This window comes from Propithecus coquereli, unplaced genomic scaffold (assembly GCF_000956105.1).
Source record: "Propithecus coquereli isolate 6110/MARCELLA unplaced genomic scaffold, Pcoq_1.0 Scaffold126, whole genome shotgun sequence".
In the NCBI taxonomy this organism is placed as follows: domain Eukaryota; kingdom Metazoa; phylum Chordata; class Mammalia; order Primates; family Indriidae; genus Propithecus; species Propithecus coquereli.
In genome coordinates this window covers 285,421-305,549 of record NW_012136747.1, presented here as the reverse complement: position 1 = coordinate 305,549, position 20,129 = coordinate 285,421, and the positions used below count along the sequence as shown (strand labels likewise).

At 57.9% G+C, this 20,129-nt stretch overlaps 1 protein-coding gene across 1 annotated transcript in view; it reads right to left on the bottom strand.

Moving 5' to 3' along the window:
• SCUBE1 (signal peptide, CUB domain, EGF-like 1) overlaps positions 1 to 20,129 on the bottom strand; it is a 124,506-nt gene that overhangs the window by 17,648 nt on the left and 86,729 nt on the right. Inside the window, exons 7-10 of the mRNA XM_012638017.1 lie at positions 15,587 to 15,703; positions 9,251 to 9,373; positions 6,668 to 6,784; positions 5,089 to 5,211 (exon numbers count right to left, since the gene is read on the bottom strand). Of these exons, the coding sequence (XP_012493471.1) occupies positions 5,089 to 5,211; positions 6,668 to 6,784; positions 9,251 to 9,373; positions 15,587 to 15,703 (480 nt within the window). The remainder of the gene's footprint in view (positions 1 to 5,088; positions 5,212 to 6,667; positions 6,785 to 9,250; positions 9,374 to 15,586; positions 15,704 to 20,129) is intronic.

Below are 20,129 nucleotides of genomic sequence, written 5' to 3'. Positions count from 1 at the left end.
GGGGTGGGCGCTGGGGCAGGGCGGGAGCACAATAGACCAGTCTGACGCGCCTGCACGAGTGGTTGTGGACAACACTACAACCTTGGATTTTCTTTCAAAGGACACCATAAAAAAAGTTAAAAGACAATATACACAATGGAGAAAGTCTGTGCAAGTCATTTATCGAATAAGGGACTAGTATATAGAATATATAAAAAAATCTTATAATTGAATAACAACAAATAACCCAATTTAAAAAGGGCAAAGGATCTGAATAGACATTTCTCCAAATAACAAATGGCCAATACGCACATGAAAAGATACTTAACATCATTAGCCATCAGGGAAGTACAAATCAAAACCACAGTGGGCACTGGGCGTGGTGGCGCATGCCTGTAGTCCCAGCTACTCAGGAGACTGAGGTGGGAGGGTGGCTTGAACCCAGGAGCTCAAGACCAGCATGGACAAAATATCAAGACCCATCTCAAAAAAAAGGAAAAAAATACCCCACAATGAGATACCACTTCCCACCCACTAGGATGGTTACAGATAAAAAGTCGGGTGACGAGTGTTGGTGAGGATGTGGAGAAATTGGAACCCTCATACATTGCTGGTGGGAATGTAAAATGGTGCAGCCACTTTGGAAAATAGTTTGGAAATTCCTTAAGAGTTAAACACAAAGTTACCATATGACCCAGCAACTCCAACTCTAGGTATATACCCCAGAGAATTGAAAACATATGTACATACGAAGACTTGTACACAAATGTTCACAGCAGCATTATTCACAATAGCCAAAAAGTAGAAACAACCCAACTGTCTAACAACTGATGAATAGATAAACAAAATGTGGTGTATACATACAATGGAATATAATTTGGCAATAAAAAGGAATGGGCTACTGATACACACTTAACATCCGTGAGCCTGGAAAACATGCTAAATGAAATAAGCCAGTCACAAAAGATCATGTATTGTATAATTCCATCTGTATGAAATGTCCAGGATAGGAAATTCAGAGACAAAAGTAGATCAGTGGTTGCCAGGGCCTGGGGGGCTTGAGGGAAAATAGGGAGTGACTGCTATGGACATAGGTTTCTTTTTTTGGAGAAATGAAAATGCTCTAAAATTTATGTGGTTGTACAACTCTACGAATATATTAAAAAACCACTGCATTGTGCACTTTAAGTTGCATGGGTGAATTGTACGGTGAATTATATCTCAATAAAGTTGTTAATAAAAACATAAAACCAAATAAGACAGACAATACCAGGCTGGTTATGCAAGAACTCTCCAGGCTGGAATCAAGCCCCAAGGGGCCAAATTGGCTCTAGTGGCCCAACCTGTGGCCCTCTTAGGGCATGTTAAAATGCTAAAAATAACTAGGATAAATAGGGCAGAAATTGACAGAGAACTGATAAGCTTGTGGAGTACTGTGCAACTTTGGAGTGCTAGGAGAACACAGAGGTTTATTGTCCACACTGCGATAGAGAGAGGTCCACACAGAAGAGCTGGAAGTCAGAGAAAACAGCTTCGCAGATCCTCACACTGGACAGGCTGCTCTGACTCCTGAGCTTAGGCAAGGACCTCTCACAGCGCAGAGAGACAGACCCATGCAGAGGTCCAAGCTCCATCCCAGACACGCTGTACTGGCTGTTCTGACAAGGAGCAATGGGAATAATCGAGTTGTAAGATCTGTGAGGATGCCACCTGGCAAGGCCACTAGCCCACCTCACAGACGTTTGCTAACATCTTCCCTAAGACGACTCATTCCCGTAGGGAGAAACTGGCTGTCACGTCAACCACGCTGCTGAGAAATTTCTCTAGGGCAGCGGAGGAAATGGCCAGCTCATGACTGTTCTGGAACAAACACAATCCCGGGCAGACTGTAAAGACAGGAACCAGGCCCTATGGTACCCTCTGAGCACCTCCGCGTGGACCGTGTGGGCCACACGTATGTACTAGCAATCGTGTGGTCATATTCTGGATGAACTGAAGCAGTCGCTCGTTGAAAAAAATAGCAGCACTCATAGGGGCCAAAATATCAGACTTTGTGTTCCTCATTTGGGATGTTCCAACTTATTTATTTAGTAGGATGTGGACACATTTTATCAGAAGACTTATTTATAAACCACTCAGAAATTTCAGTGTCTTTATTTGCCCTCCTCTTTTGGAAAAATAGAAATGAATTTTTCAGAAATGTAAAGTTACCATTTAGAGGTTTTAACCTGAGGTTCTTCAGAGAACTTCCAAAAGCAGAGAGTTCACAGAAATCTCATTACTCAAGATTCTCAAAACAGTCAGCTGACTACACAAAGCAGAAAGCTTTTGCCCAAGACCACAGGAATAAATTCTCTTAGCTGTTTGCAACTGCGGATTTCCATACCCTCCTTTGTATACTTTTTGTTTTTTGGTCATGTTTTCCCACTTTATGGATTTAAGGTTACATACTTCTGACATAACCTATCATGTTTCCCTTAAAAATAATAACTCACCTAGCTCTGGGCTTTACTAGGGATAACCACTATCCTAATTCTATAAATCAGCTCTCCCAAGCTATTGCTAGTGCAGCCAATTTGACAAAAGGTATAAAGTATCACCTGAATCTTATTATGATGTGAAGATAACACGTGAAAAAGGACAGTGCTGCTGCACTGGGGACAGGTGGGTTCAGCTATTCTTGCAGCGTATCTGCTCATCACACGCCACCCACAGACGACACACCTCCAGCTCCACTCAGGCTGGCTGTACTCCCCCGTGGAAACCCGGCTCAGCACAGTCACCACAGGCCGAGGCTGCTAGACTGTTCCAAGTGTGTGAGCCCCAAACCCACAGTGAACCGCTTTCCTGCAAAGAATCTGAAGTACGATATCCTCCCTAGGGGTGTAAGCAGCTGGTGAAACAGACTGCGGAAGATACGGAGCCCCTCCACAGCAACCGGACAGCTCAGAGTGAGCATCAGAAATCCCTCCCGCCCTGGGCGATGCAGTAAATAATACGACCTGCACCGTGGGCGGGGCCCGGGGTGGGCGCTGGGGCAGGGCGGGAGCACAATAGACCAGTCTGACGCGCCTGCACGAGTGGTTGTGGACAACACTACAACCTTGGATTTTCTTTTGGCCGAGCGGGGTGGGGGGAGTGTGCACCGCTGCCAGCACCGCATTTTGACCCTGCATTCGCAGGAGAGGGGAGCTGGAACAACCTACGCTGAGCTAAAGGCAGCAGCAACCTGAATATCTAAGGCAGACTTAGGGAGTTGTTGGGACTTGTTTCCTTGGTCAGGGCTAGGAAACCTCAGATCATGGTTCTAGAAAAACTTCTAGCACCTTCTCGTAATACCTGTAGTTATACTTGTCTCAGCCATCCCATGTCTATTATCCAGAACATTAAACGCTTTCATGTACACTCTGTCCTAGCAGATGACTTCAAGACAAAAATGTGATAGAATCATGCTGACTGATACATGACCTGAAGGTCTGACCTCCACATTGACTCTTCATGGAGGGCTAGTGACATGGTCGAGATCTGGACAAGCCCTGGTGGCCTCTCCTGTACCTCTGACTGAAACCGAAAAATACCTCCCTATACCCCTGGAGAAAGACCGTCAGCCCTAGAGCCAGGGCAACGAGGAAACGCCTGCACTGGACACGCCCCTGGAAGCCTCGGGCAGAGCGGCGCAGCCAACGCAGCCTGGTGTGAGCCCGCGCCTGCCTTTGCCATCAGCACACACCAGGCTTCCAGGATCGATGTCGCCCAGCCCGGCCTCTGTAACCAGCACAACGAACTCTTTCCCAAACTCAACTTCACACCAGTGGTTTGCTTTGTTCAACAAAGACTGTGCCTGAGCAGCGCGGCAATTCCTTATTCAAGCAGCAACCGATTCAACTTCGATGTCAGGTAACGAGTGGTGGTCTCCGTTCTTTGACGCGCTCATTCATTCAACAAATACTTCGGGCCTGTGCTTGCCAGGCTCTGTTCTAGGGCCTGGGGATGTAGCAGCAAACGGGACGGGCCAAGAATACCTGTTCAACCTTACAAACTTGCAGTGCGGACAGACAGACACAAACCAACATGAGCTTGTAAAATATATGTCACATCTGGTGGACGAAGTGTGATGGGAAAAGCAAGCTGGATGGCAAAGAGGGCCGAGAAGGGGCCAGAGGTGGGCAGGGCTGCTGCTGTGGGCTGCGGGTCAGGGCAGGCCTTGCAGACCCCACGGCAAGGGAGGAGTGTGGAGTGCCGAGGGGAGCCCTCTGGGCCCAGAGAAGAGTGGGGCTCGGCCCAGGGCGGTGAGGCTGGCATGAGCAAATGAAGGGGAGGGGAAAGTGACCAGGCCAGTCGGGAGCAACATTCTGGCCATTCTGAGAACGGTGGTTTTGATTCTGAGTGAAACGGGAGTCCCTGGAAGGCTCTGGGCAGAGAGGGACATTCTCACAGATCTGAAAGGCTCATTCCAGCGGCCCTGGGGACGCCAGAGCCCAGCAGGGCAAGGACCTGGACAGCGGGTTCTGCGGGGCAGGCATGCAGCCCTGTGCCCGGATCGGGGCCCAGCTGGTGTGCAGGACCCTGGGAATGTGCGGGCCGTCTGGAACTCAGCCTTTCTAGGGGGCACTGCCCTGCTCCCCAGCTGTGGGTCTGGCAGCTGGACAGGCGGAGGGTTTGGAAAGACAGATGGGACCCGATGCTGCTGCACCCTCTGTAACCACTGCCCCTCCCCTCCCCTCAGCTTCCTTAGCAGGACAAGGGGACGCTGGGTGAGGTGGGGCCTCCGTGTGCACTCCCCATAAGACCCCAGCCCCACTGAGACACTAGCAGGATCCCGGCCCCACGGCTCTGGCTGCACACTGACTCCTAGATCTCCTCCTTGGGACCCCTCTCTGCCACAGGTCCCTGTTTCTGTGCCTCTAGCTGACCCTAAGCTTGCTGTCACCTGTGACCCCCTCCATTAGCCATGTCCCTGCAGCAGAGAACCCCTGCCTAGTAACCCAAGGCCCAAAGGAAGAGGGTGGCCCTGCCTTGCTCACCTCCATCTCTGAAAAGCCACTGCCCTGCCATCCAACGCCAGGCGGAAGGGGAGGAGCCAGTGCCGGTGGCCCCGCCCCCACTCACCCACACAGTCCTTCCTGTTCCAGTGGAGCCGCCGCCCTGGGGGGCAGATGCACTCGTAGCTGCCCTTGGTGTTGACGCAGCCCTGGTCGCAGCTCCCGTTGTTCATGCTGCACTCATCCACATCTGGAAGCACAGCGGGGAGTGAGAGTGGGACGGGAGGGGGCTGGCCAGCCCAGGCCACACCCATGCGGCTGGCAGGGCAAGGGCTCACGGGACACGAGGGCCTGATACCACCATGCCATGCCAGCAAGTAGCTGCACACGCCACAAACACACGCACACTCACACGCACAGGGGCATAAGGCTCCTCACAGGCACCAACACACTTCCCTTCCCCGGAACCTCGGTGGTTTTCTGAACTCAGGCAGCTGCGCCCGGACTGGGTAGGGCAGAGGAGGCGGCGCACAGTTGAAGCTCCCACCCAGCTGGGTCCTGTGGGCAGGACTGTGGACAGCCCCCTCCCAGCCTGAGTGCCCATCCGGTACAGTAGGCACAGGGGAGAGGAGTTACCCCTAAGGCCCTGCCTCCTCCTCCCGCCCTGTCGGCGCTCAGGCTGCCTGCACGCCAGGGAGTCCAGGCCCAGGGAGGCGACGGTGATTTTTGAGTCCTTCCAGAGAATCTGTAGCCCACCTCCAGCAGCCACCCTGTGCCCTGATCAGTCCAAGTCCTGACCCCACCTGATCTCCAAGCTGCCGGCAGGGTGAGTGTGGCTACCCCCAGGTCACAGAAAAGGGAGAGACACCCGGGCCATCCTTGTGCCACCTTCGCCCGCCACACCTATGTAACACCAAGTCCTGTCAGCTCAGCTCTGCTCCTAAGCACACCTAGAGCCTTCCCCTCCTCTCCAGCTGAGCCCACCCTGCCCCAGCTCCAGCAGCGCCTGAGCCGTGCCCAGAGCTGTCTCCCCTCGGGGACCCCGGATTCCACTCCTTTCCACGTGGCAGTGGGTGCATCTTGTAACGAGAACTTGGCCATATTACACCCCTGCCCAAACCCTCCAGTGGTTTCTCCTCTCACTGGGGATAAAACCCCATGTCCCCGCAGGGCTAATGGAGCCCTGCACGTTGGGTCGTGCCACATACCAGACTGCCCTGCCACCACAACCCCTTCTCCCGGGGGGCTCCAGCCGCATCGGCTGCCGGCTGCTCCCTCGCACGGCTCTGCGCAGTGCCTTCACCGCAGAGCCCTCGAATGCTGCCCCATCTCGCCCAGCATTCCTCTGTTAGGACTGTTGCCACGCACTGCCCTTCTGCCGTGACCCTCCGCTGGAACGAGTTGCCTGTGGAATTTTCTGTGCGCTGGCCATGCCCCCTTCTGGCTTGGGGTTCCCCAGAGCCTGTGGCTGCCAGGCCTACCCCCACAACCTGGCCACGGCCTGGCGCCCGGCAGGTGCCCGCTGCCCCTCCCCCAGCCCTGCCCATGGCTGAGCCCCTCTGCCCAGCGGTCCCCAGCCTGGCCGAGATCCCTCCCAGGCCCACCAGGGTAGAGGTCAGGGTTGGGATGTGGGGTGCAGTGTAGGTGGCCGTGTGGCCAGGCGCGTGCCTCGGGGGGGAGGTGGCCCTGGCGGGCAGGCTGCAGACCTCCGCAGTGGGTTGTCCCGTAGAGTGTGTAGCCGCGGTGACACAGGCACTGGAAGCTGCCGGGGGAGTTGATGCAGATGTGGTCGCAGGTCCGCTCGAAGGAGCACTCGTCGATGTCTGCGTGGCCACAGGGAGACAAAGTTTGGGGAGGAATTTGAGGTGTGGTGGGTGGGCATGGCCTGTCACTGTCACTCAATGCACATCTGTGGGGGACAGTCCCTGGGCCCTGAGGCTCAGTACAGAGCTGACCCACAGTAAATGTTAGACTTCTTGTTCCTGCTCAATTTTCCATTTTGTCTCCATCAACCTTCTGTTTCTGAGCTAGAAGCCACCTCACCTCTTTTCTGGAGGCAAACGAGGCAGAAATAGTTTGAATAGGAGGGATTATTATGAATCTCTGCCATTTTAATATCTCATATTCAACTGTGATCAGTACAGGTATTTAATCCACACTTGCAGCAAACTGAGGTAGCAGCTGAACTAGGACATGAGCCCAGGCCTCTTGGATGCTAACCAAAACATATTTTCCTATCATCCCAGGATGTTTCTTGAGAAAATAAGGAAAACAGCAGAAATAGAAAGGGGGGAAGGGAAAATATGAGTAAAAAGGGAGTTCTCATACTATGTGAAATTTGATTATGAGCTTCCTAGAAGCCAAGGTAAAAAGGGAAAGAAAAAGGGTCACCAAGTGCTTGTTCCTGGAAAGGAAAAAATGAACCACATATTGACAGGAGACAAGTCTATCCTGGCTATAAATTCTGAGGAAAGTGGCTCCTACAGGACAGCTGACGGGGGCCCATGAGGGTAAAGCAGACACCAACTTGATTCTCCACAGGGACAGCAGTTAGGAGTTCATTCTTTGAATATGTTAGCTCATGCCACTTCACACATATTCATAATACACGCGTGTTTACAAAAACACTAACACAAGGAAGGAACCGTGCTGAGTGCTCAAAGGAGGATGTGATCCTTCCCAGAGGGGATCTGGGAAGACCTCCTGGTGCTTGTGGCACCTGGGCTAGACCCTGTAGGATAGGTCAGCTTGGAATGCAGGAATGACAGCGGAGGAAGGGCTCCACGCAAAGGCTGGGAGGGGGCAGCATGGGATGCCGAGGGGATTATGTGGAGCTCGAGGGGGACTGGGGATGTGTCTGGGGTCCCCATCACAAGAGTGCCAAGCAAAGGACATGGACCCCTCCCTGTTGGACCTGGGGAGCCTAGGGCCCAGGGCCTCAGGGAGATGAGCCTGGAAGAGGGTGGAGAAGACACAGGTGGGGGTTAGGCCGGGGAGGACAGAGCCTTGGCCTGGAGCCCAGAAGCAGACACCCCGTCCCGCCATCTCACCACCTCCTCGGCAGCTGCCCACCATTCTCAGGGGGCAGCTGGGAATGCAAGGCCAAGGGTCCCCCTCAGCCCTCCACAGAACTCGGCAGGGCCGACTGAAACAAAGGCAAGGTCAGAAGAGCCCTTATCAGGACCCGGACAGATTTCTTGCTCCTGACCAGCCCCTGTGCCCTGAGAGGAAGACAGGGCTGGGATGCCCAGCCAGGGACGAAGAGGGGCAGTGATTGGCCTGGGTCACAAGGTGAGTCGAGGATGGGCTGGCCCCGGACCCTGCCTTGCCAGCCTCCTGCTCTCACCTTCCTCAGGGGCTCGCGCTGCCCCAGCGCCAGCCTCTGAGCAGCACTGGCTGGCAGAAGCTGCGAGTCCTGCGGCCAGACTGGCCATGTGCAGCTGAGCCACCAGTACCCGCAGAAACAAAACAACTAGACCACAGCAGAGTAACTACTGGGGAAACCGAGCCCCCCACCCCTCCTTCTGCACTGCCTCAAGTCAGTCCCACAGGGCACCCCCCTCCTTCCTAAGGGCCTCATCCAGCCACACTGAGCTCCCTCTGGCCCCCCCAAACCTCCTCAGCCCAGTAGCGCCATCTCCTGGGTTAGTTTATCTCCTCGGCTCCTCCTGGAAACTCATCCTTCAAGCATTTCACTAAGGAACCCTCCCCAGGAGGCCCTCCCTGACCACCTCCCTCCACTGTCCGTCCTCTGGGCTCCCGCTGCATCCTGTGCTCCACGGGGCTTGTCCTGGGCTGTGATCTTGGCTTCTGCTCTGACCTCTCTGCCTACCGCCCTTGCTCCCAGCAGGCACCCAGGACCCTAAGGATGGACTGTTGGAGAGCGCCTGCAATGTGCAATTCTGCCCACCAGGTGGCAGCACCCCACTGCAGGAGCCTGGGCGGTTCAGTCCCGGGAGGCAGCCTGGCGGCCACCTGGAGAGAAGGGGTGGGACCTGGGACATGTGCTGATCCCTCCCTGGGCCTCAGTTCCCATCTATAAAAGGGACGGGTTGGACCGGATGGCCCCTAGACTCCTAAAGGACAGGGAAGGCAGGGTGGGGGGGCACACCCTGAGGACTGAAAAACTGCCCAGCCCGGCAGAGTGGGCCAACCCCCCCCCACTCTCGCTTCCTCTCCTAGGAGCCTGCAGAAGCCCGGGAGGAAGAGGGACCCTGACCCTGCCGGGACCCAGTGAGGACGGGGAGCCCAGGCCCCGAGGGCTGCCCAGGGCACGGCGGGAGCCTCACCTTGGCACGTCCGCTCGTCCGTCAGCAGCTTGTAGCCCTTCCGGCAGCCGCACTCGAAGCTGCCCACGGTGTTGCGGCAGAAGTGGTCGCAGCCTCCGTTGTTGACCAGGCACTCGTTGATGTCTGTGGGAGCCAAGGGCGGGGGAGGGGGGGAGGCGAGGACAATGAGCCTGTGTACCTACCCAGTGGGGGCACGCCAGACCAGCGTGGGGACCGCACCGTCCTCACTTGCCTGCACGCACTGCGCAGGGCTGGCCCCAGGCCCCCAGCTGAGCAGATGGTGGGGCCTGTCTCACTGAGGTGGGGTCGGGGGCTGGGTTAAATGTGGAGGTCCAGCCCCCCATGCTTCTCTGCTTCCCCTGAGCTCGGCGAGCCTGGTGTTCACAACACATAACAGAGAGGAAGTGATATCTGCTGTGCCAGGCAAGACAGCAGGGACGATGACATCCCCCACGTCCTTTCATTTGCATACCTGGGGAGGCAGCCTGGACCAGACAAGGACCACTTCTGCCCACCTTGGGCAAGCTACTGCCCCTCCCAGGGCTCTCGTCTGCACGAGGGTAGGAAGCGCAACCGCTCTGAAGGGCATCGCGAGGACTGCATGCAATCCCGTTCCTAAGGTGCTGCTGCTTTTAAAAAGTAGGTGTTAGCCAGGTGCAGTGACGCACACCTGCAGTCCCAGCTACTTGGGAGGCTGAGGCAGGAGGATTGCTGGAGCCCAGGAGTTCCAGGTTCCAGTGAGCTATGATCGCACCATTGCACTCCAGCCTGGGCAACAGAGCCAGAACCTGTCTCTAAAAAAAGAATAATAAAAAAGGTAGGTCTTACTGGCCCTGTTTGAGGACAAGATTGAGGCTTAGAAGGATAAAGCACCTGGTTCAAAAGGCTTCAGCTGGGGAGTGGGAGCTGGGCTGCTGACGTCCCAGTGCCCTACCCAGACTCCCCGCCTGCCTGGCCTCTTTCTTTGCTCAGCAAGTAATGAACTGCAGCTATATTCTGAAGGTCGCCTGGCCCGATCCCGTGAAATAAGTGACGCCCTCCCGAGCATCTCTGCCAGCCCTCCTCGTCCTGACACAGCCCTGACCCCTGAGTCCCCTAGACCGGTTCCCCCACCCTGCTCACCTGGGCTTTTCTCTCGCGCCCAGGCCAGCCCGACATTCTGCGCTATCAGAGGCCCTGACCCTGAGGGGCCCCTTCTCCAGGGACACAGTCCCAGCTACTCCAAAGTTCCCTCTTGGGGCCCAGCCTCCAGGCCCCCACGCAGGTCGCCCCCTGCAGACATGACCCAGCCATTAGTAACAAAGGAAGAGATGACTGGCGGACGTGGCCTCACCGGCAAGGAAGACGGACAGCACGTCCTCCTGGCGGTCGACGGCCGGGTCGCAGCCGAGCTGCCCAACACTGATTCCAGCATCTGCTGAGCCCGTCCTGAGCGTGGCTGCTGGGCCAGGTGCCTAGAGGCCCCTGTCTTGTGTGGCTGGCACTGACCCGTGAGGAAGGCGAACCTGTCCCCTCTTTACGTGGGGCCCCACGCTCCGGTCATGGCGACTGGCCTCAGGCCACTCTCACTACTTTTACCTCGAACAGTCTGGACTCAATCCCTGCCCAAAGTCCTAAAGCAGTGTTCCCACAGAATGTTCCCCAGCAAGGACGAAACGGAAACCTGGGCTCTGGTCCATGTATTAGAGAACGTGGAGTTAAAGAGAGCAGGGCTGAGATGCCCCACGCAGGCGTCCTGGGAGCCTCGGGAGGCGAATGTGCCGTGTACTTTCTGGCAACGTCTCACGGGACCTTCACAACTGGGAGAGCAGAATGCCCATCTTACAGGTGGGGTCATAGACCACACGCGGGAGCCGGACCTCAGCCAGCACCAACTGTCCCCAAAGGTGGGCCTTCTCCAGCACATTGCCTGGCCCTGTAGCCCCCAGAGAAAGAGACATTCAGTCCAGCATGGCCTCATCCGGGGCAGAGCCTCAGGCATCTCCGTTGCCCCCCTCCCCTCCAACCCCGGATCACAGGAGATGGAGGAATTTCTAGCTACAAGCCCAGGCTCCCAGGAGAACAGAGGCCCATCTCAGCTCTGCCTTGGCCAGCTGTGTGGCCTTGGGCAGTGAAAGGCAGGTTCCTGTCTGCAAACGGGGCTGCTAACCTTGGTCGCTTCTCCTGGTGCTGTCTCTCCTAGTGTCACTGCTCCTAGCATCCTCAGCAAGATCAAACAGGCTGACACTGCTAAGCAGGCAGGGGTCCCTGCCTCAGGCCTTCCAGAACCCCCCAACCCCAACCTCTTCCCCATCTGGTCCTGTCTGCTAAGGGGCTGTCATAGCAACCAGACAGGCAGAGGGAGGCATGTTTGCCTGAGGCCCAGGCTGGTGTAGCTGGCTGCCTGGGGTGGGGGGGGTCAGAGTGGGGGAAGCCCCCTTCCCACGCCAGCCCAGGATATAGTGAGGGGGTGCTGGGCTCACACGGCCCCTCGACCTCCATTCCAACAGCCCCCGGGGTACAGCTTCATTCTGCCTCTCTCTCCACTTCCCTCAGCCACTGGCTCCCACGCCCCCTCCCCCAGGCAGCCAGCACCCCCTTCCACATGCAAACCTGGCCAAGTCCCCACCTGCCGACAGGCCTTCTGAGGCCCCGGGTCTCCCAGGATGAAGGCTGCCCCTCTGCAGAGGCTTACAGCCTTCCCTTTGCAGCCTGGGCCTGGCTGCCCAGACTCCGGTCACCCCACCCGGCCCGCAGTCCACTTCTCACCTGCTGACTGCAGGGAGGCCCACCCCGCCCTGGGAAGACGGCCCTTCTGGGAAGCCTTTCCTGATGTTCTCGCCAGAATTAGCTGCTCCCTTGTCACAGGACCTGCCCTCAGGGGCAGGAGAGGGCCTCGGGACCACAGTGATGGGGGTATCTGCTCCTGCCTGGTGCCCCAGGGCCCGTGAGTGACTGCCTAGGAACAACGAGTGAGTGAGTCAGGGTGATGCCAGACAGTGGAGAGGGTTTGAGGGCCAGGGCGGGGTAGCGTCTTAGGCCACGCAGGGAACATCCAGACACACCACCCAGTGTGGGAGGATGTGTGTAGGGGCCCAGGGTGATGGGGTGAACTATAGGAACACACGGAAGCTCCCTCCTGCCCAACCTACCAAGGGGCATAGTCTGGCAACTGGGGGGGACTACGTGGGTGAGGGCTTTTGAGTGAGAGCAGAGGGCATGGCACTGTGGGCTGGCATCACCCTGGGGTGCCTGGAGGGAGGGCCAGCTGCTGGGCTGGCCAGGTGGAGGGTATGGGAGGGCACCATCGCTCCTACTCAGGTAAAATCCCTGGCGGGTCGCGTGCCTGGGCCAGGGCACTGCGGAGGGAGCAGAGGAAACAGGCAGTGGGTGGGGGTTCTCCCAGACTGTTCTGGAAGGTGTTAGGAAGAGGGGCTGGAGTCTCTGAGGGCAATCCAGGCTCTAGCACAGGGAGTTAAGGCCCCAGACCTCCCTGCTCTGGGAAGGGTCAGGCAGCAAGATGCCTCCAGTGTGCATAGCACCCAACGGGGAGCCTTGGGACTGGACCCGACCTGGTGCACACTCTCGGAACAAAGCTGGGCCCTAGGCAAATCCTCCAGACCCCGCGGCTCTGATGTTTAGGCAAATACCCCCCACTTTCCCGCTCCTGCCTCCACCTGCCCACAAGACCCCCTCCAGCCCGGGGTTTCCAGCTCTGGGTTTTCCAAGCCCCCTGGTACCTGCCAGCCTTCCATCTGGCTTGACAATGACTTTTTGGCTTCCAGAAAACACTGAGCCTTTGAAATCAGTCCTTGCTAACGTGACGGTATGTGCCCTGATGGAGGGGCCAAAGCCCTAGGGCCAGGGCTGCGCGTCTGCCAGGACCCCCTGCCCACATCCCTCCAGCCAAGGCGGGAGAATGCCAGATACTGACCCTGCGCTCTAGAGGTCAGACCCTGCCTGGTTTCTCAGGCTCCCTGACTCGAGGGCATTATGACGACGTTCATACGATGCAGTTCTAGACTAGTCCCACGGCCCTGAAATTCAAATATCCCTGGACATGTCCAGACTCTGCTTCGCCACCTCTGCTGCCGGCCCCGGCAGAGCCCTGCTGTCTGGAGCCTGGGTGACCACAGCTGCATCTCACTGCTCTCCCAGACCCTGCCCAGGGGCCGCTGTCCCAGTATGGCCAGGGATCATTTCAGAAGGGAAACCAGGGCCTGGCCCCGGGGCCCTGCACCATCCGCCGGCTCCTTCGCATGGTTCCCAGACCCGAGTCCTTGAGCCTGCCGGCCTCCGCGTGGCAGCCGCGGCTCAGGATGCTGCTCCCCGCCCACCGTCCCCCCAGCCCTCCCTGCCCTCCCGCACGTCCAGCTCTGGCCGGTTCCTCCGCTCCTGTCGCACTGCACTTCTCCAGCCAACACAAAGTGGTCTGTCATACACATTCATTTTAGCAATTAAAAAAACTAAAATCTGTCCTCCGCACTCAATAGAGATCCCTAGGGCAGGCGATGTCTGACTGATTTGTCCCATCTCCCTAGAACCTGCACAGTAGGGGCCCAGAAAACCTGTCTGCTCAGTGAGTGAATGAGACGACCATCTGACTGCGGGCCAGCGGGCTCCCAGGCCCTGAGGACTCTGCCTGCAAGGCGGCGGCCACAGAGGAGCTTTGGCTGAAGGGGCAGCCCTGGTTAAAGGGCTCCTACTGTTCCAAGATTTTGTTTCAAGAAGAGCCGCAGAAAATGGGGTGGTGGTGGTCAGGGGGGCTCAGACTGGTGGGCTTGGGGCTGTGTGGATGGCTCTCCTGAGCACCTCCTGTCCCCCAGAAATGGAAGGGGAGGGGACGAGTGCCCCTTGGGCCACCAAGGGATGGGCGGGGGCAGGAGGCAGCAGTCGGAGCTCCTGGGCCCAGGCAGGTTGGCGCCGGCCTCTGCCCCGGCAGCAGCGCTGCGCCTCAGAGGGAGGCGAGTGGCCGCCCTGCCCTGACGTCCCATCCTCACAGCCCGGATCTGCGCAGACCTCTGGCATCCTCAGCGAGTCACTCCTGGCACCAAGTCCACGTGGCAAGGACTCGGATGCCACCCACCTGCCCACCCGCCTGCCAGGAACCCACCAAGGCTATGAACAGGCTGAGTGGTGGCTACAGAAGGGCTTTATTTTCAAATAAACAGGAGGAAGAACTGTTATTTCTGTCAATAATCACCGGGTTCTTCCCAGTGAGTTGGCAAGGAAGAAGTCAAATAAGCTGTTTATTTTTACAGGCTTAAAAAAAGTCCATCTTGAACTATTTTAAATCACTATAACCTCCGCTTTCAATATTTTCACTCATGGGACTTTAAAAGCTCTAGTTCCTCTCCCCTTCCACGCCCCACCCTCCGACCCCTGGCAAGGTCAGGGAGGACAGTGGCCATAGCCATGGGGCGCACAGGGGCTTTGCGGTTTGGGCTTGATGACCTGCCCGGCGGGCCGTGGCTTCTCTGGCTCATAGTCACCTGGCCTGGTGACGGTCCTCCCCGCCTGCAGGGCTGGCCCATTCCTTCCCCAGCGCCTGTCTCCAGAGCTCAGCCAGCTCCTCCTCCAGCTCACTGGGCTGCTTATCTCCTGAGGGTCCCTTGTCCCCCAGGAGGCACTCTGTAACTCTTTGCGGGAAGAATCAGGGACCGAGTGGAAAGATAAACCTCTGTCCTCCCTCTCCGTCAGCCACCAGCACACGCCCTTCCCTGCCTTTCTTCAGCTGCGGTCATCTCAGACCCTCATGAGCCCCCACTTTCTAAGGCGAGAGGACATCCTTCCGTATCCTTATCCCTTCAGTTGAAATCTCCCTGCTTTGCTCACCCAGTGACGATGACACCGTGTCCTTGTTTTTCCCAGTATGAGATCTGCACCTCCAAAATGGCCCAGTGCCTAACTATGCCCACCAGCTCTGCAAGACCCACTGCAACTAGGCCAAGTGGGTAGGAAACGTGCCACGCTCCATGCTCCTTGGGAAGCCTCGAGTCACCGAAGGCCCAGGAAGGCCCAGGGTAGACATACCCATTTAATCGCTTAACCCTGTGTGCAGCCAAATTCTTTGACATCAGAATCTCTTTGGGCCAGGAACCTACTGATGTGCCATGGAACCAGTGTTCTCTGGGACCCTGCTGGGGACCCTGGTGCTGATTGGCTGTCCCTCTTGGCCTCTTCAATAGCAATGTGAATGACTGCTGAGTGTCTGCATTCCGGCAGCCACACACTGTCCCCCACCCAGCCCCGCGCTGAGCCCAGCTCACGGGGGCTCTCAGCCCCTGCTCCTGCCCACCCGGCTTTTGGGTCAGGTGAGCATGGTGGCGGCGTGCCCACATGGCTCCATGCACTGACCTTTGCACGTCTTCCCGTCCGGCTGCAGCGTGAATCCAACTGGGCAGCTACATCGCACGCCAGTGGCTGTGTCCTTGCATGTCCGGTCGCAGCCTCCATTATTTACCGCACACGTCTCTGGGGAGGAAAAGAGACAGAGATGCTCAGTCTCCTTGGGCAGAAGCCACCGCCTTTCCCTGTCCATGCGAGGATCTACGAGACAGGAAGACCTGGGTTCAAGTTCCGGCTCTGAAACCCCCTAGGGAAGCTGCGCTGCCTCTCTGAGCCTCAGGCTCCCATCCGTGAAATGGGAGAATGGCACCATTCCCGTGGGGTTGCTGGTGGAGACCCGACGTGGTGAGGGATGGGTCAACTGCGCAGGGCTGTGCTTGTGTAAAGGTTCCTACCAACAGGTCAGCCGGTGCTGAGATGGGCCTGGCTGGTATTTCCCTGCCCAGGGCCAGCTTCCTCAACCTTCGCCCCACCTGGACTCAGACTGCAGGTCCAGGCTGGTGTTACCAGGAGGCAACTGGGGCTTGTGGCCCTGGTTGGGTCGGTGAGTCACGACTGAGGTTCTCAGGGCCCGCACACCATCCATCACCTTGATGAGGCTCTTAGCCCAACATCTGTTCTCACTGAACGATAAGCCAAAGGCATCTGGTTTTTGTCCACTCGAAGCTTGTCTAGGGCATTTTTTTCTTTTGCAAAATTCAAAGGGGCTAGAGTGGCTGAGGGCATAACTGAGGTCACCGTAGTCGTCGTGCGGTGAGAGTGATCCTCCCCAGGCCTGGAGACGGGGCTGGCAGAGCTGGCTCACAGGGCTGTGGTGCAGCCCCCGAGGAGCCGCTGTCCCACACCTCTGATCCTTGCCACCTGGGCTTCTTCCCGCGCATCTGGCAGGCTTTTATCTTGTGGAAACTGCCTGAGTGGGCTTCCCTCTTCTCTTTGCCGCTAGAAAGTGGAGCCGACGGGCGCCCATCTTCCATGACCTGAACTCCCCTGCCTGGCCTCACCGTGGCTCCCCCGGCTGCCTGGTCCTGGCCTTTCCCTGAAGGCTCCCCCCAATCCGTGCACTCTGTCAGTGTCTGTGTCCTGCAGGCTGCCTTCAGTTCTCTCTGGGAGGAGTCTGGGGACCAACAAAGGAGTGAATAAACGAATCCACACTCTCAGCTGCCAGGAGTTGCTGCTACTAATTAAATCAAATTCATAATTCCTTTCCTTTGAACCTCACTTTGGAGAAGAAAACCTGACGTTCCCGTGTGTGTGTGTGTGTGTGTGTATGTGTGTGTGCACGTGTGCGCGTGCGTGAGTGTGCATCCGTGATTCTGCAGGGCCACAGGGGCTGCTTGCTGTGGAGGGCCACCCGTCCTCCTCCTCATGACCAACGTCTTCACCATCACAGGGTGAGCTACAGACCCGCCACTCCTCCTGGCCTGCCTTTTAGTGTCTCCACAAATCCAAACCTCCGGCTGCCATGGGCAGTTGCTGTGACCCAGTCTTGCCTTTGCAGCATGCTGGTCCAGGGCTTGGAAGCCTCCTGCCCGTTCATCCTTCAAGGCCCAGCTCAAAGACCGCCTCCGCAAGGAGCCCCCGAAGCCCCAGACAGAGGGAAGGCACTGCCCTTTTTTGTACTTGTGCAGTGGCTTCTGTGCCCATGTTGGCCAAATTCTGACTGGCACTCGGCCTGCTTGTGCCCTTGCGTCTTCCCATAGGACCAGCTACCGGGCCAGTGGAGGTGGGCAGGCCAGGACATGAATCCTGGCTCTGTCCTTCACAGGGTGACCAGGCAGGCCCCCCTTGGGGCTGGACCTCAACACCCCCCCAGGGCAGAGGTAAGGGGCAAGCACCTGGCCCAGGTACCGGCACGTAGCAGTTGCTCAATAAATGTTAGTTTCCTCTCCTGGGCTGACAGTCAGAGAGCAAAATCCTGCCTCCCACCCCAAATCACGGAGCCATGCCCCGCCCCCGCCCCCCCCCGACGGGTCTTTTCCATGGGAGAGCCCTCTCTGGAGAGGGGCAGAGGGCTGCCTGTTTCCTAGGTAGGGTAATTAAGGCTCAGGCTTGGGGTGTGGGGGGGCCAGGCGCTGAGAGCCTGGGCTGGGCACTGGGCCTGCGTGTGGAGGTGCAGGCGCAGGCGCTGGGGGCCATGTCCCTGAGGAGTGGACCTGGCCAGGCAGGCCTCAAGGATCCTGCAGGTTCTTCCGTTCCCTGGAGGCCTGATGGGATGGGGACTCTCCACCCTCCAGAGCCAAGAGGGCCTCAGGGATGTGCTGTCCCCCTGCCCGCTGGGCAGGCTGAGGCCGAGGGGGCTGGGGTCCAGCTGGCATAGACGCCCACTGCAGGACACTCTCTCCTGCACCAGGCAGTTTTAGTCTCCCTGCCTCGCCCCAGCCCATGGCTCTGAGTGAAGGGTCCTGGGGCCCTTCTCGGGTGCCAACGGCCCACTCACAGTCTCCTCGTGGCCATTGCCACATGCCAGGCCCTGCTCTGCCTCCCACGTCTCACACCCCCACCTAAACAGCTCCAGTGCCCTCCACCGCCCTGACGAGTGCGGAGCAGAGTGTGAGGGACTCTGCCCAGGCCATGCAGACTCCACGGTGGGGCTGGTGGGACCCACTAGCCTGACTCTAAGCCCGTGGCCCTCGAGGAAACAGGCCCATCTGATGGCTCCCTACAAGCCCCCCGGCCACTCTTTATCTTCCTCCCCAGCAGCCCTTCTGCCTGTCTCCCCTGGAGGGCCACCCCCTCCTGTGCCTCTCCTGGGGCTGGGCCTGCTGCTTCCTTAACACCCCTCGACTCCAGTCCCTGCTCTTACTGCTGCCACCTGGGCCAGGCCACCACAGTCCTGTAACTGTCACGGCCTCCCAATGGTCCCTCCTTCCGACCACAGCCTCACTTGAGGTAGCCAGAGAAATGTGCCCTCTGGGCTCATGCAATAATGCCCAGAGCCAACGTTCCCCAGGACTTCCTCTGTGCCAGGCCCTGGCTACCCGTCCGCACCTCCTCCTGCTACAGGGCCTCAGGTAGGCTGCCGCCTCTCACCTGCCTCCATCCCTCCCCTGCAACACAGGGACAATAGTTTCTGCTGTGCCCACCTCAGCTATACTGTCCCGAGGCTAACAGACGTCCACCGCAAAATGCAATGCATGTGGACAGCACAACAGTGAAATCTACCTAGGTCCTTTGGGCTGAAGTGTGGTTTGGGGACTGAAGTCTACCATTACAGGACCTGGGTGGGGTGAGCACCTTGTCCCTGTTAGTTTACGGAGGCTCCCCGGTGCTGCCAAGGGCCCCTTGCCTTCAGTGCCAATCAGCCTGGGGCATTGAACCAGTCCCCCATCTCTGAGTGTCTCAAAAGCAGTCTCACCTCTGTCTCCCAATACTAGAGGCCACCCAGACCTGGTATTAGGCCACTGCTATCTCAGAGCGATTAAGAAAACAGCCTGTCCTCTCTCTCCCTACAGCAGGCAGTCTTAACTGCAGGGCCACCCCAAGTGCAAGCAGCAGATGTGAGCTGGGGGCCGCAGCAGTGGCATCTCTGGCCCATGTGAGGCGAGGGGAGTGGGCTCTGGGCCTTCTCTGGGTCCCATCCCAGCTCCGCCCCGGCAGGGGCCATGAGGGAGCAGGGGCTGCCTGTCAGCCACACCCCATCCGGCAACACACTCGGGCGGGCTCAAGCCTGGTGACCCAGACAGTGCAGGGAGGAGGGCAAGGCTCACCTTCAGAGCTCTTGTCCCAGGGATCTAAAGAAAGAACCCCCTGTGGGCCCTGTGAGCCCCTGATCTCTCCCAGTTCCCAGCTTCTAGATGTGGGCTGCCCGGGCTCTTTCTAAGGGCTTTCCCTGCCACCCGGAGAAACAACAGGAACGACACCTCCCGCGGCACAGCCCTTCACAATCGACAAAGCGCCCTCTCACCCGCTAACCGCAACGGGCTCACAGCAGCCCCGAGGGAGGCGCTTGTGCAGACAGGGCGCTGAGGCTCAGAGAAGCCACGTGTCCAGCAGGACAGGCTACATCATCTGTGGGACCCAGTGTAAAATAAAAATGCAGTGCCTTTGTTTGAAAATTGGTAAGAATTTCCAGACAGAGACCGCAGGATGTGAAGCCAACCATGGGCCACTGCCCGGGATGCACACCTGTGAGGGTGGCCATGGCTTCACGTCTACGGCTACTGGGGGGGCCAGTACTTGAGCCCAGGGGCTGTGACACCAGGCTGTGGTAGGGGATCAAGGTGGCTCCCAGTGAGGGGCCAGAGCTGGTGCCCAGGGCAGGTGGCTGTCTGCACCCCTGGTGCCCTGGCTTCCTCATTCAGCCATGGGGAGAACTGCCTCACCCCACAGGGGTGGGGTGGCAAAGGGCACAGGGCCGACTGGGGCTCTCAAGTTTGAGAGGAAATCCCGAAGTAAAAGCCCCAGCCTTTGGTCTCTCCCCAGGGCAGCTCCTGCTCTGGGCCAGGCCCTGCAGGGGAGGCAAGACGCTCCCCTGGACCCCCGTGTGCAGCCTGGCCAGGGCTCTGACAGAGGGCAGCAGGGGCAGAGGGCAGGGGGATGCCGGGAGCAACCA